The sequence below is a fragment of the Microtus oregoni genome, unplaced genomic scaffold (genome assembly GCF_018167655.1).
Source record: "Microtus oregoni isolate MIOR12 unplaced genomic scaffold, Mior012 000000F_ref0000247, whole genome shotgun sequence".
Taxonomy (NCBI): domain Eukaryota; kingdom Metazoa; phylum Chordata; class Mammalia; order Rodentia; family Cricetidae; genus Microtus; species Microtus oregoni.
The window spans coordinates 67,521,066-67,536,868 of NW_024543059.1; the positions used below are offsets into that span (position 1 = coordinate 67,521,066).

General features: G+C 44.9%; 1 protein-coding gene across 1 annotated transcript in view; it reads left to right on the top strand.

The window, feature by feature from the left end:
- The first annotated feature begins 618 nt into the window (after window positions 1-618).
- Window positions 619-15,803, top strand: part of CUNH4orf17 (chromosome unknown C4orf17 homolog) — a 34,966-nt gene continuing 19,781 nt past the window's right edge. Inside the window, exons 1-3 of the mRNA XM_041679318.1 lie at window positions 619-655; window positions 7,321-7,497; window positions 13,712-13,885. Coding sequence (XP_041535252.1) covers window positions 619-655; window positions 7,321-7,497; window positions 13,712-13,885 — 388 coding nt within the window. The remainder of the gene's footprint in view (window positions 656-7,320; window positions 7,498-13,711; window positions 13,886-15,803) is intronic.

The window sequence follows — 15,803 nt, forward strand, 5'->3', positions numbered from 1 at the left end:
GATAGAGCCCATGTCCTTTCCTGGGTTCATTCCTTAGACACAAATACACACACATACCTCACACACCACCCACCCCACACACTTCCCCCCACACAATTATAATGATATGTATGTCTGTATGAAAATATGTATATAATCAACACAAGGAAATCTTGAGAATCTGTATCTTCCCAGAATTGCTCACACACATAGGTATCCAGACTACCGGGAAATTGGAATCCTACTATACACAAAGGCCTTGCATTCCCCTACCCCCTGCCCCCAAGTCATTTGGGCAAGCATTTAGCTGTTTCCCTTTTTTTAAGCCACTGTTTTCTAGTATACAGCCACCCCAGACCCTCTTGAACCTACTTTCCCCTTTGATAGGAGGGAGTCCAAGGTATTTCCCATCTTTGGCAATGGTTAGTTGTCACACTGACCCACCACAGTCTCCAATAAACTCTCCATTTGCCAGTAAGCTAGCACTACAGTGAAATGGCAGGCTTCCATCATTAGACAAAACTCTTCAGCCCTAAAATACAGAATACAGGCTCTTACCAACCCAGAAGACATTTGGCAGTGGTTGCTGTTCAGCTACTTTTGTGTCAACGAAACCCTTTCCTCTGACAAACGGAAAACATGGCCACAAAGCTCTCAGTGCAATGCCATACATGCGGTAAGTCCCAGCTAACGCATTTCTATAAACTCAGAGGTAGTGATCATGATCAGTAGTTCTGGTGCATTGGCCCAATTAAATCCAGCAGGTAAAGCATCGCCAATGGACCAGGCTTGTGTGTAAGTGCCATTGATTCAGCAGCAAGGGTGGAGAACCCAGCCTCTGTTGTAGGCACAGTAGAAGAAAGCTAGGCAGGTATGGACAGGGACAGACATTCTGAGTCTCAGTTGTCAAAGAAAACAAAGAGCAAGCCCCAGCTCAGCCACAAAAGCTTGTTTACTTCTGAACAAAAGCAGAAGAGTACTAACAGGGGCGGTGCCTACACAAAGGCAGCAGAAAAGAAACAAGGGTGGTACCCTGCATGAAGGCAAAGATGCTCAATTGATAACCCCCTTAAGGGTTTTGCCAAGCTACGTAACGTATTCATCTGAAAAGTAAAATATTCTCAAGTTAATATACCAGGCAATGTTTCAGAGTTAAATAAGGTTTTTATGTTCCCACTCCATTTCACCCGGAATTGATTGGCTAAAAACTATCAAAAGCAGAAAGTTGCAGAGTACCCAATAAAAATGATTGCACTGGGGTGGGGGCAGGGGTGGAATCCAGGAAGTGAAGGGAAGGAACAGGGGGATGAATAGAGTCAAAATACATTGCATGCATGTGTGAAATTCTCAAATAAATAAGAACATATTAAAAATTAGACTTGAAGTGCACGGCTTGCAGTTTCCAGGGTGAGACATCAGGTTAGACACTTCCTCCATGCAGTGCAATGAACGAGACGAGTCAAATAGCAAAGGATAGAATGCATTGCAAACATAGAGAGACAGGCGAGCTCTGGCTAGCCCAAAGACTGTACCAGGAACTCAGGAACTAGCAGAACACTGCAAAGGAATGTGCAGCACATGGCTAAAACATGGCTCTCTGATGGAACAGATTCCTCATCCAAAAGAAAAGCGAAAAAAGTGACTGTTGGTCCTACCCAGGGGACAGCCCAGCAGTTGCCACAGGCCTGAATCCCGTAGGAGATTCTGTCCAGGCAATGACTCCTGCTTGCTGGGCACCTGTGCAGAGGGATTCCACTTTGCCACACCCAGTATCTTAGAGAGCAGTGGCCAGGTGCCATCTTGAGGGTTAAGCTTAAGAAGTAAGCTTAAGATGGTATCTCAGAGTCTTTGATTTGCATTTCCCTGATGGCTAATAATGTTGAGCAATTCCTTAAAATGTCCTTCGGCCATTTCAGTTTCTTCTGTTGAGAATTTTCTGTTTAGATCTGTACCCTATTTCTTTTAATTGGATTATTTGGTATTTGATGCCTAGTTTGAGTTCTTTATATATTTTGGCGATCAGCCCTCAGTCAGATGTGGGGTTGGTGAAGATCTTTTCCCATTCTGTAAGCTGCTGTTTTGTCCACTGCCTTGCAGAAGCTTCTCAATTTCAGGAAGTTACACTTATTAATTGTCAATCTCGATGTCTGTGCTACTGGGGTTATATTCAGAAAATGGTTTCCTGTGCCAATGTGTTCAAGGCTACTTCCCACTTTCTCTTCTGTCAGGTTCAGTGTGACTGCATTTATGCTGAGGTTTTTGATCCACCTGGACTTGAGTTTTGTGTAGAGCAATAGGTATGGATCTATTTGCATTCTTCTATATATAAGAGCATACAGTTATGCCAGCACCATTTGCTGAAGATGTCAGAATGACTAAGGTCAAAAACACTAATCACAGCCTATGTTGGAAAGACCATAGTGTAAGGGGAACACTCCCCCACTGATGGGGGGAATGCAAACTGCTTCAGACACTTTGGGAATCAGTATGGCAGTTTCTCAGAAAACTGGGAATCAATTTACCTCAAAACCAACTATACCAATCTTGGGCATATAGCCAAACGATGATAAATCATACCAAAACGACACTTGCTCAGCTACGTTCATAGCAGCATAGTAGTCGGAACCTGGAAACAACCTAGATGCTCCTCAACGGAAGAATGGATAAAGAATATGTGGTAGCTTTTACAAAATGGAGTTTTACTCAGTGGTAATAATGATGATGATGATGATGATGATGATGACATCATGAAATTTGCAGGCAAATGGATGGAACTAGAAAAAAAAATCATACTGAGTGAGATAACCCAAAACCCAAAAAGACAAACACAGTATGTACCCACTCATAAGTGAATAATAGCTGCAAAGTAAAGGATATTCATACTACAATCCAGAGTCCCGGAGAAGCTAGATAACAATGATAACTCAAAGAGAGACACAAGAATTTTTCTTGGAGGGAGGAAATAGATGAGATCTCCCAGGTAAACAGGGGGTGGAGTGGGATGGGGACAGGGGAGGGGAATTAGGAACATGAGGGATCCAGGTGGTTGAATTGGGGGAGGGATGGAGAGGGAGAGCAATGAACAAGATATCTTGATAGAGGGGGCCATTATGGGGATTAGGGAGAAACCTGGTGCCTGGGAAACTCCAGGAATCCACAAGGATGACCCCAGCTAAGACTCCTAGCAATAGTGGAGAGGGAGCCTAAACTGACCTTCTCCTGTGGTCAGTTTGGTGACTACCCTAATTGTCATCAGAAAGCCTTTATTCAGTAACTGACGGAAGCAGATACAGAGATTCACAGCCAAGCACTGGGCCAAGATCCGAAAATTCTGTTGAAGAGAGGGTGGAAGGATTGTATGAGCCCTCGGCATGTGGGTGACAGTTGTGTAGCTTGGTCTTTTTGTGGGGCAAAAGATCCTAGCAGTGGGATCAGGACCTGTCCCGGTCCCTGGCACTTGAGTTGACTTGTGGGAACCTGTTCCCCATGCTTGGATGCCGTGCCTAATCTTGATACAGAGAGTGGAGCTTGTTCCTGCCTCAACTTGATATGCCATGTTTTGTTGACTCCCATGGGAGGCCTCACCCTTTCAGCATGGAGGAGCAGCAGATGGGGGGCATAGGTGGGAGGAGGAAGAAGAGAAGGTGAGAAGAGGAGGCAGGGGAAGCTGTGGTTGGTATGTAAAACAAATGAAAACAAATTAATTAAAAAACAAAAAAGTTTAGAGCTGAGAATGTGCACAAGAAAAAATCTTGAATAATTAAACTAATGATTCACCTCAAGCATTAGAGAGCAAGTACAAGTCAAACTCAGAGGAAGCAGACAAATCAATGAAATAGAAACTAAAGTGACAATAGAAACAATGGATTAAATAAAACTTTGAATCTTTAAAAAAAACAAATACCAAATAGCCCTTAGCCAAACTCGCTAAATAAAAGAGAAGACCAATTTAATGAAATGAAAAGAGAGATATCATGACAAGCATCAGAGGCTCTTGAAAAAAAACTTGGGAAGCCTAAATTCAAAGAGCTGGAAAGTCTAGAAGAAATGAATAAATTCAGAGACACATCTGACCTGTACAATTTACACTGAGTAGATATGAACAATTTAAACAGATCTGTAATGAGCAAAATATTGAAATAATAACCTTCCTCCAATAAGAAAACACTTAGGACAGGAGGATTCCATGTTGAATTCCACCACCCTTGGAAAAAAGAGCTGACAGAAGTCTTTCTCAAACAATTCCATAAAATCAAAAACCACACACCAAACTCATCCTATGAAGGCTGCTATCCTGATACCGATACCAGATAAGGGTGTAATAACAACAAAAACTATATGGATCAATTTCCCTGATGGAGGCAGATGCAAAGATCTTTAATAAAATGACTGCAGACTGAATTTACGAATACATTAAAAATATCATACAGCATGAACAAGCTGGTGTCACTGAGGGATGAAAGGAAGGCTCAGCATATGCAGTTCAGTAAAAAGAACACAGTGAATAAGTAGGTTCAGAGCAGATCATTTTCATAGATGGAGTTTGGTCCCATCCCAGAGTTAATGAGGGTCTGTCGTGAAAAGGGCTTATCTTGAAGGACCTGTGTAATCCAGGCTGCTATAAGAGTAAAGATTTGGGACTCAGGGTCCTTGGTTCAGGGCCTGGCTTCTCACTTCTGTGACCTCATGTAGCGCATGTGTGAGTGGGAGAGACAGCAGCTACGATGCCCCACACGTCCTGAGGATTCGGTGTGGGGACACCCAACTCCATAGCCAGGAGCAATGTCTGTGATTAACCTGATTCTAGTCACAGCGATTATTATTCTGATTTAGTGCTCAGATTTATAAATATTTGAGATATAATTACTTCAGAGAAAATGTGCTTACATTGCTTAGCTGCGAGATCCTAGAATCCTCCACGATTTTCCAGAAGTTTGGGCACTAAGACCCCTCTGAACAGAGAATTGCTATTGAGAATCAGAATGAAAGGAGAACACTGTGATCCTCACACCAATTGATTACCCATCAGATTGTCCAGCAGCAGGAAGGTTACAGAATGCAGAACTGTCCGTGCCCTGACCAGCAGAGCCCCAGGCACATGGAAACCAGTTGGTCACCACTGTTTCCAAGCAGCCTTGCCCGGAGGATGAGGCAAGTGTTAGCATGGGGTCACTGGCTCTTTTGTAGGACACTGTTCCTTTTCTTTCCATTAACTCATCCAAGACTCTGGTCTCCATGTCCCACAGGGACAGCAGGAATAGAGAAGGGCCTTTGAAGTCAGAAGAGCTAACTAACATCCACTCCAGTGGTGGCCAGGACACACTATGTACTTAGGAAACACAAAGAGAAGCAAATACTTCATCTGGGGCTTCTTGAGAGGTATCGGTGAGACAGACGTGGAGCGGCACATGAAATGAAAATAGTCTTATTTCTAGGGTTCTGAGACGGGGAAGCCATTGCAGGAACATGGAAATGGAAACCAATGTCCTGTTGAGTCTGTCTTCATAGCAGAAAGATCTGTGGCACTGTAGTTACTGAAGGGCACAGGACTGCCTAGTCACCCAGAATCACAGTGAACACTGCCGGATTCTAATCGACCTTATCAAACACCAAACCTTGAGGGTGGGGTTTTTTTCTACACTTTGTTTCTCACATTTTCTCAGTCCGATGATGAAAACACAAGCTGTAAGCAACCAGTTGCAAGCCGAAACTCATCCTCCCCTAGCCTCTTCATCTGTGGCAGGCCCAGGCCCTGTGGGAATGAGGCACTCCAGGGGCGGGGCAGTGGAAGCATTTCATCCCTGCTCTGATGTGGGAGGCTTATCCTCTGCTAGGTGCTGGATCCCAGCTCCCAGGGCTGCTGTGGAGATCATGCTCGGCAGGTCCAACATCTTCGCTTTTACATGCACGCCCCACTGAAGAAAAGAATTTCAATGAGGATTTTTCTTTCAAAGCAAGAAAGGGGTGTCTCATCTGCTTTGAGTAAATGCCCCATTTACCAACTGACTGTTGTTTGATGAGAACTGCAATCTGAGAAGATCAAGAATTGAGGATAAAAATAAATCAAAGTTGTTTTTTGTTCTTTAAATATACATGCACACATACATGGGGGTGGGCATAGGTGGTGGTAAATGTTTCTATGTGTTTTGCTAAAGCATGTTAAACAGCTTCTAGTTACCTAGATCTACCCGTTATTTCAGAGACTGAGCCTAGAAGCTCCTCCTTGCAGAGAAAAACGGGGGTCAATTAATACACCTGAAAAACAAAGAAAGCAGCCCACTAAGAACCCAATGGCAGGAGATACAGCCCAGGAAAAAGGACATTGGTAGTCCTGGGGAAGGCAAGTTCATGATGTGTTCTCTTTTTACACCTGTTTCTAATGCTCCCTTGGGGCTCATCTCAATAAAATTCTGAGTAGGAGCCCAGTGTGTTGACAGAGCATCTGTAGAAGTCTTCACTGTAGAGGTTCAGTTTCTATGCAGAGCCCCTTCCTGCAGTACCTAGGGCCACAATTATATGGCGGATGGTGAACAGGGGTGGCAGCAGTCTACACCCCTCATTAAAGCGCCCACTTCTGTTTTAACCTGTTTTACGTAGACGAGTCTTTGCTTTAGAAGAGGTTCCTTTGACTTCTAGAAGAAAAGGGAAGTACTTCATTTGCTTTCTGAATCATGGACACAGAAAGGTGTGTGAACCTTTGAGATGGGCTTTCTCTTGAAATAGAGAAGAAATTTTCAACCCTCAACTCAAGATAATTTTTAAGTAATTGTCATTCTTGCAAGTAACAGCTCAAAGCAAAGTCCTGCACTTTGGGGTGTCAGGGTGTTCTGTGTTACTGTGGGTTGGTTGAAGAAAGAGGTCACTCCAAGATGAAATTTTAAGGCTTGTGTGGTAGCAGAAAGGTCCAGCCTCTGACAAATTGAACCCCGAACAATTGTACAAAGGCAAATTTATTGATTGTTTTGCAAAGTTGTTTTGCGGGTAAAGTATTTCCTCACCAAGGTCCCAAATCTAATCTATGTGTCTCTCTACAGGAAAGCTTCATGTGCCAACATGACTTTAGCCCTTTATTGTGTATTGTTTGCTATACACAATAATCCAAGAGCCTTGTGTAAGTCCCCATCTCTGGCCTCCATCTTTGGAGGCCCCACCCCTGTGCCTGCCAAACCTTGACCACTCACCCAGTCTATTTAAACTGCTCCCCTGAGAGTGCCTTCGTGGGCACCCCCTCACGGTCGCATCTGCAGCTTCCCAGTTCCCTTCAGGGCCACCCAAGAGCACAGCAATCCCTTTAAACCTGGATATTCTTTAATTTGACCTGTTGTGCTTTGGCTTGATTAGGATTTTTGCGTCGGCAGAGGGCTCACGTTAGGAATATTCCTAACAACTTAGAGGCTTCTTGTGACCAAAGTCATGCGAAGGCTGCAACGCCCTTTCAGAAAAACAATTGTACAGTCATGGAAAACAATGACTGTTTCCCACAAGGATTCTTTACCGTTTTCCGCAATTCTTCACAATGTACTTACAGAAAACAACTTCTGCCCAACGTACAGCGACTCTGCTAAACTCCTTCAACACTGGGGGAGGGAGGATTGATGTCACTATTATCCACACATGAATTGATTACTGGAAATGATGAAGGGAGCAAGGACGGCTCTCATGTAGACTCACGCCTACAGAGGTCATTGTGACTTTCACCAGCGCTGCCATATCTGGCTGTTTGGGGATGCCCCTGAAGCCTGAAATATCCCAGAAGATAAAGCAGAAGGTCCCTGAGGGTCCAACTCCTTAAAAATAATCATATCTAATATATGCTGACATATGAGATCGTTTACAAGGACCGTGAATATGGAGACAGAGAGGAAGAGAAGCACAGATTTCCCCATACTTTATAAAATGCGCAAACCCCACAACACTATCGAACCGTTTGTTTTATCTCATCCAAGCTCCGTTGCTCTCTGGACCTTCTAAGAGCAGGAACTCTGCTGTCATCATGAGTCAGCTCTTTCTGCTCTTGCTGGTCTACCCAGCGGCTTCATGTGTTTTGCCCGGCTTCGTGATTTCTCATGGAATCAATTGGAAAATTTTCCCATAATTCGCCTTTAACTGAAAGAAGGTTATATGAGAGCTGGTTTTGTGTGTTCTAACTGCTGTCCTGGCCTTTCTAGCGTGCACCCCCAGAGCAACCACGGTGGCAAGCAATACTACTCCAGTCTGAGAGTGTTGTAACCACCGACTAAGGTTCATGCGAGCTCTCTGCCAAAAAGCTGGGAGATCGAAATGAAGAGAAGAGAAATGAATTTGCTGGAGACTGGCTCGGAGAAAAAATAGAAAAGACTTGTTTGTATTCCAACATCCCTCTTTGAAGGGGTTAGATGGGCTAAGGGCCTTTGTAGGACAGCTCAGGTTATGACGAAAGGGTGGGAAGAGAACTCCACTGTGGGGAGGGGGCTCTTTCTCTTCAGGGCACATGCATGTACACACACATGTGTCTTCCATGATCACTCTCCAGCTACGTGTTGAGATGAGGCCACTTGTCAAACCCCATGGAGCTCATGTTTGGGCTACCTGTGAGCTGGCTCCAGGGCTCTCCCGTCTCTACCTTCCGCACTCTGGGCGCCACCCTGCCCTCTAAGTGTTGATGCGGGTGCTGATAATACAAACTCCCGTATTCAGGTCAAGTTTGCAAGGCAAATGATTTACTGCCTAAACTATCTCCTCCAGGCCCTGATGGGTGGAGATGGCCTGATCCACCTTAACCTTCAATAAAATCCTAAGTAAAGACTCAGCGTAACCACATCTTTCCAGTCTATCTTCAATTCGCTCAGCAAGCTATACTATCCATTTGCTGAAATTTTATTTTACCAAAGAGCTCGTACCCCTTTTACTGATGTCAACTTTGTGTTTAGGAAAGTCCTCTGACTTAAGTAGTCACCTTACCAAAGGATGGAGGTGACCTCCAAGCTTGCTGTGAATGGCACACCGTTTTCACTGAGAGCGGGACCTGCTGTTACCTAACGAGAGAGAGCTGGAGGCAAGTTGGGACCTGAAGTCCTAGTTGAGGACAAGTTCGCGGTCTGTTCTGGATTATTTCAAAATAGAAAACCTTCAAGTTCAGGCATAAACACGGTTTAACTATGCCCAAGTGGTGTTAAATCTGTTCTTATCATTAGAAGTGTGCCTGGTATGGTGCTGCTCACCTACCTCCTAGAGAGGCAAAGGCAGAAGGGCCTGAAGTTTGAGGCTAGCCTGTTTTATCATGATTCTGGGCTAGCAAGGGCTACACACAGAATGAATGGAAGAATGCATGAGCGAGACAAAAGCAAGCCACTGTACAATCTGATGAGGTTAGGTTTGGTGGTGGTGGCTTCATTTTCACAGTTGAGACCTAGTCTTGGAAATACTAATTTTGGCATTCATCTGTGGTGATTTTGGAGACATTTCAATACTTTCTGGGAAAATGGCATAGGAGATTTTATATCAGGGAAATTCTTGAAAGCCAGAGTTAGGCCCAAATTTCTGCAGTGTGTGAAGAGGAGAGATGACTTTCTTACATCTGAAGTGATGTGTTTGGAAATAACCTCAGTCAAGCGGAAAATTTTTCCTTATGACTTTGTGAATTTTTCTTCGACCAATTGTATGTAACACTTCCTGGCTCATTAAACCTTTATCTAATTTAATCTGAAACCCCGACAAGTCAAGTAATATTATCTATTTTGAAGATGGAGACTGAAACCCAACTTCATACATAATCTTGAAAAGCAATGATGAGCTACCTCAAGGACCTGGGACATGAGTGGATTGTTGAAATGTTTAAAAAAATATCTAAGCAAAATGGGGGGATAAAAAAAATAAAATAAAATGGAAAGACCAGGGGAAGGAGCTGTGGACAGAGAAGTGTTCTGAACCCTAAGAGGAATTCCATCTATCAGTGAACAAAGCCCCTGGTGAAAAGCCTGGAGACCCCACATACAAGGATCATAAGTGTAAAGCCGGTGTCATCCTGCTCACCCGTGTGCATTCTCTCACAGTTGCTCAGTGAAGACTCCTGCACAACTAGGCACAGAGAGGCTGACGGGTTACAAGGCATGTCTTTCTCCACAGTTGTTCCTCCTCCTCCTCCTGTGAGCTGCTGTGCCTTCAAAGGGCCAACCATCCTCTTGCCCTCATTTCCGCCATCATCTGGGACCCTGCTGAGTCAAACCAAAAGGTGCTGCAAAAGGAATCTAGGTTCACATGAAATCAAACCAGGGTTTGCATTTCGGATTCACCGGATGTGAGACCAGGAAAATGATTTCTTGCTCTCTACATTGATTTTTTTCATCTGCAAATGGAGAAGATTCCTCTTATACCAGAGAATACTCAGTAGCGCTACAGAGTGCAGTCTCGGGACTGTCCCACTTTTAAACATACTATAATTTTTGATGTAGTACCCAATTTCTGCGAGCCTCGTTTTCTTCATCTATGAAAAGAAAGTAATAGCACATCATTCATAGCATTGTGAGAAGAACTGAAGAGACAGAACCTAGGGGCCACTTGGCAGAGGTGGCGACTGATCAACAGGTGTTAGCTTTATTACGGCTGGTGACTCAGGAAACTTCTCAGCAGGTGGCGGCTACCGTTACTGAGCATCACCTGGTGCCCTGAATGATTTCCATTCACGTGACTGTTTTGAACTGTTCACTTTAAATGTGTTTACAAGTGACGCAAAGTTAACTTGTCCTTCTCTTCTCTCTAGAGAGACAAAGCTGCAGCATTCAGAAGTAAAGGCTGAGAGTATGGGCTAAATTAAACAAACAAACAAAATCCAAAACAAAACAAAGAAAAACCAAAGGTTGAATGCTATCTCATAGCTGTCTCCTGGTTTAGTTTGGTTTGGTTTTGAGAACTTGCTAGAAAGAAAGGGGGGTGTACTGAGTAGAATAAAGTCAACCTTCAAGTTCATATCCAGCTGATTGCCAGACTGTGATACTGCTAGAAAATATTTTGTATGTACAATTTAAGACATTATGTAAGACATTAAGGTAGAGTCGCGTTTGATCAAGGTTGGACCTAAATTCAACAATCGGTGTCTTTGTAAGCATGCTGCATGAGAACATGCAGGTGCAGCGGCAGACTAGGTGCTGAACCCACGTGACTCAGTGAAGGAGAAAGTCAGAACAGGACAAAGGAGAATCTGCCCTGAAGAGAGAAAGAGGGAGAACCTCAAAAATCCACAAGGGTATTTCTGGGGTACTTCACGAAGGCAGAGGTGAGAGGGCAATGCTTGAACAAGAACTAAGCCAAGCATCGTGGACCCTTAGTGCAGAAGACACACTAATGTGTCCATGTGAGGGTACCAAAGAGTCCAAATAAAACCCTCAGGATTTACTTTCCAGGAGACAGCATGCGAGCAGGTGTCTGGCATCCTATAATGTCAGGAGTGGGTGGCCAAGGCCATACATAGGTGCTGTGAAGTACAGTCACGCTGAATCATTAGAGACTTGTCTGTCCGAGTTCTTCAAGAGGTATCCATGACAGATTTAGGGACTGGACACCCCAGGCAACACTCACAAAGCCTTTTAAACATGTGGCCAAACGCTGTTTATCACATTATATATAGTCTAAAGACAACCGGTTTAAGTGGCCGTCTTAAGTGAGAGTGTATCAGCCCGTGTTAAGTCTAACGCCTTGTTTGTTTGAAGACAGGATCTCTAACCTTGTATTTTCAATCTTCCAGCCTCTCCATCCCAAGCCTTGGCACTAAAGATGCTCTCTGCTGCACCAGCCTTGAATTCTTATGGTTTAACCGGGGAATAGCCTACAGTGCAAACTATTCCTTTGTTCATTTTTTATGACATCTTTCGTTTGTTTAAATTTGCCTAGGATGCCCTATCAAGACCTCAAGTTAGCATTTCCTGAGAAAATTTTCTTACCAAATTCAAACAGCTGTATTCAACAGACAGCAAATCAAACATGCAGTGGGAAGTGGGAAGCCACTCTGGCAGGGGTTTACCTTCCTCAGCAGCTGGCGGGAAAGTGGGAAGCAACTCTAGTGTGGGTTTACCTCCCCCGGAAGCTGGCAGAAAAGTGTGAAGCCTCTCTGGCAGGGGTTTACTTCCTTGGGCAGCTAGTGGGAAAGTGTGAAACCACTCTGGCGTGGGTTTACCTCCCCCTGCAGCTGGCAGGAGGCAAAGGACAGAGAAGCCACTCACTGGCTCATTGTAGGAATCGCCTCATTAACATTTTCAGACCGTGGTTAGGCATGGGGAAATGGAAACCCAGAGATAAAGGCAGGGGTGAGAGGGAGCTGCTAACTCCATACGCTTATATGAACCATGTGATGCTTTCAGTCAGGTTAAGCCTGAGAAGTTAGTCCTGGATTAGTTCTGGAAAGTTAGTCCTAGGTTAGGCCTGGGAAGTTAGTATTGGGTTAGTCCTAGAAAGTTAGTCCTAGGTTAGGCCTGGGAAGTTAGTATTGGGTTAGTCCTGGAAAGTTAGTCCTAGGTTAGGCCTGGGAAGTTAGTATTGGGTTAGTCCTGGGAAGTTAGTACTGGGTTAGTCCTGGGTGAGTCCTGGGAAGTTAGTCCTAGGTTAGGCCTGGGAAGTTATTCTGGCTGAGTACCAGGTTAGTCCTGGGAAGTTAGCACTGGGTTAGGCCAGAGATGAGCGTCCTGGGAAGTTAATCCTAGGTTAGGCCTGGGAAGTTAGTACTGGGAAGTTAGCACTGGGTTAGGCCAGAAATGAGCGTCCTGGGAAGTTAGTCCTAGGTTAGGCCTGGGAAGTTATTCTGGCTGAGTACCAGGTTAGTTCTGGGAAGTTAGCACTGGGTTAGGTCAGAGATGAGCGTCCTGGGAAGTTAGTCCTAGGTTAGGCCTGGGAAGTTAGTACTGGGTTAGTCCTGGGAAGTTAGTCCTAGGTTAGGCCTGGGAAGTTAGTCCTAGGTTAGGCCTGGGAAGTTATTCTGGCTGAGTACCAGGTTAGTCCTGGGAAGTTAGTACTGGGTTAGGCCAGGGATGAGCGTCCTGGGAAGTTAGTCTTAAGAAGTCTGGCACACGGTTTAACAGGTGTGAGTTGGATTCTGGCTGACCATAGCAAGTGAGTGATTTCTCTCTAAGCTTCTGTGAAAGAGATTCCCTGAGGGACCCAGTGAGGAAAAGATGAAGTTGCGAAAGGTGCTCAGGAGGACACTATGCTGGCACAGAGTGACATCTGGTACATCAGCCTATAATCCCTAAGTACACAGTTCAGACCGGCTTCAGTAAGTCCTTTACAACAGGCAGAAAGCTGTTTTCCTGCCAGGAACAGGATATTTGAAATGAGAATGGCTATTTTAATCCCATGAGGCAGAGCTTGCAGAGGCTGGTGACTTGAGCCTCGGCCTAACCTAGGATGAACTTTCCAGTACTAACTTCCCAGGCCTAACCTATCCAACGGTCCATCTATCTATCTATCTATCTATCTATCTATCTATCTATCCATCCACTCATTCAGTAAACATGGAACTATCACAGAGAGGGAATTCCACCCATATATCTGTAGAATATCCTATTTAAAAAAAAAAAAAAGTCCCTAAGTGACCCCTTGTTATACCCAGGTCTGAGTCTGAGAATCACCCTTCCCAGCGTTCTCATTCAGGAGTAATCACGTGATTCAGTGGTCCGCTCAGATTTCTCTAGCACTTCTGGGTCTGTAAGGCGTTTTCGTGGGACTAATTGTTCACTCTGCTGATCCTGAACCGCTGCAAGTGAAGATTTGCAGCTCAATCTCAATGAAGAGGGAGCCAGAGAGCGCGGAGGAACATTCCAAGAAAAGGCCATCCATACTAAAACGTCTGCGCACGAGTGTCCACCATCAACTCTGGTGACCCAGCGGCTTAATGCAAGGCCTGTACATAACCCCTCGTTGACACCTTCGTCTCTGAGAGGTGCGTTATTTATGGAACTGAATGGCCACAGCAAGATCCGCCTCGAAAAGTACCCTTTTCTCTGCCCTAGTTTTAGACAGTGGTGTCTGTCATACTACAGCCCTTGGCGCCATCTAGCGGTACATTTGACAGTTACAGCCACGAAGCTAAGATGGGCAACAGCTTTGAAAGCCGCTCTTGTTTTTAATAAGCAGGGAATGGCAGGGCCCCTTTCCTTCCTTTTCTCTGGTCACACATCTCCTCCCTGCGCGCGTGTGCACTTCTGTGTGTGCACAGGTGGAGGGAGGGGGAGCACGTGCACACGGAGGGGTGCTCACATGCCCTGAGGCCAGAGGTCAGTGTTGGCTATCTTCCTCAGTCGCTCTCCACTTTTTAAGTCAATTATAAAGGTTGCTAGACACAGAAAAGAAATGAAATGAAAAGATCCTTCTAAGTCAGTCCTTCCTAAATTCCCTGCAAAACTGGGGACAGGGAAGAATCACTCTACTTTTGATCTACGCCATTTTCGTCCATAAATGACTACGCATGAGTGGAGATGTTGGAGCTGAGGTGGCGTTTGCGGGCTTTCAACTATATCCGGAGTGTCATGTTGGATTTAGAAGTGACCGCACCAATTTACAGTTCTAGTAATAGTAGATGAGAGTCCCGGGGTCTACATACACTCCTGAATTCTGGGTGTTCTCAGCCGGTTTCAGGCTGCCCGTTGCTAGTCACCGATGAAGACCTGTGTGTTACGCGTCTCCGTGACTTTGCTTCTGTAAGACCCTTATTCACAACTTTTATCTGTTTTCCTGTTGTAATGGGGTGCCAGACCTTAGTGGGCCCCAGACCTTAGCACAGCTGACTCCATGATGAAAGCGGGGCTCAGGCTGGAAAACTCAGCCCATAGGAGGCACCATTTGCCAGAACTAAAACAAAGACCTAACCCATCAAAGCCCACAGTTCCGGGGAAAGTCTCTAAACGTACTAACCTTGCTTTCTGGCTTCTGTAGTGCCGCTTCTGGCTAACTGTTCTTGTTAACTAAAGCATGTCAACTCAGTTTGTTTTTGTTTTGTTGTGATGGTTTGGTTTGGGTTTTGTCCTTAAAAGCTCACCCCGAGAAAGGCTCTGGGCAACACTGGACTCCCAGCACCCAGTGGAACTGCCGGCTTACTAGCAAAGAGCTTCTCTTGGCTTAAACCTGTGCTCAATCAGTCTTCTCTGGAGAATGGCCCACGACTGAGTTGTTTATGTGGCATGCATAAACGTACTTCTGCATCATTTTTCTGTTGCTGTAAAAAAATATATAAGAGACCAACTAACTGGAAAAGAGGTGTATTCCGCTCACAGTTCTGGAGGCTGACTTGTAACAGTCTGTTGCCAACTCTATGAAGACCTCCTCATGGCGGATGTCATAAAAAGGATGGTGGGCAGGTGGGAGGGTGAAGCTGGTGGGAGGGGTGAGAGGGAGCAAGCAAACTGCCAGTTAGTAAACGGCAAAGGGAGGGAAGCCCAGCTCCTGAAGAACACAGGACATCAGACAGAGCTGTGCTTCTTGCCTTTAATTGCTCACCACTGATAAACCTATTAGCATTCTGGGAATTCTACCTGTTTGCGCTGTCTGGTTTTTGAGATAGGTAATCCAGGCAGGCTTTGAACTCACAGCAATCCCTGTGAGACTCCCAAATTCTGGGACTAGAGGCATGGGTTACCATGCCCAGTTTCTCCATCTGATTTTCTCTCCTTAATTATTTTAAATTATGCACTCAAAGCAATAAATTTCACTATAGGGTTTTTATACAAACCTCGTTTTTGTGTGTGTTTTCCACTGTCCCCTTCCCACCATCTCCTCCTCCCATTTCTGATCCCTTTCCTTCCTCAGCTAGTTCTCCTCCTCCTCATTTCCTCTTCTTTTCCTCCCCATCCCTTAAGACATCC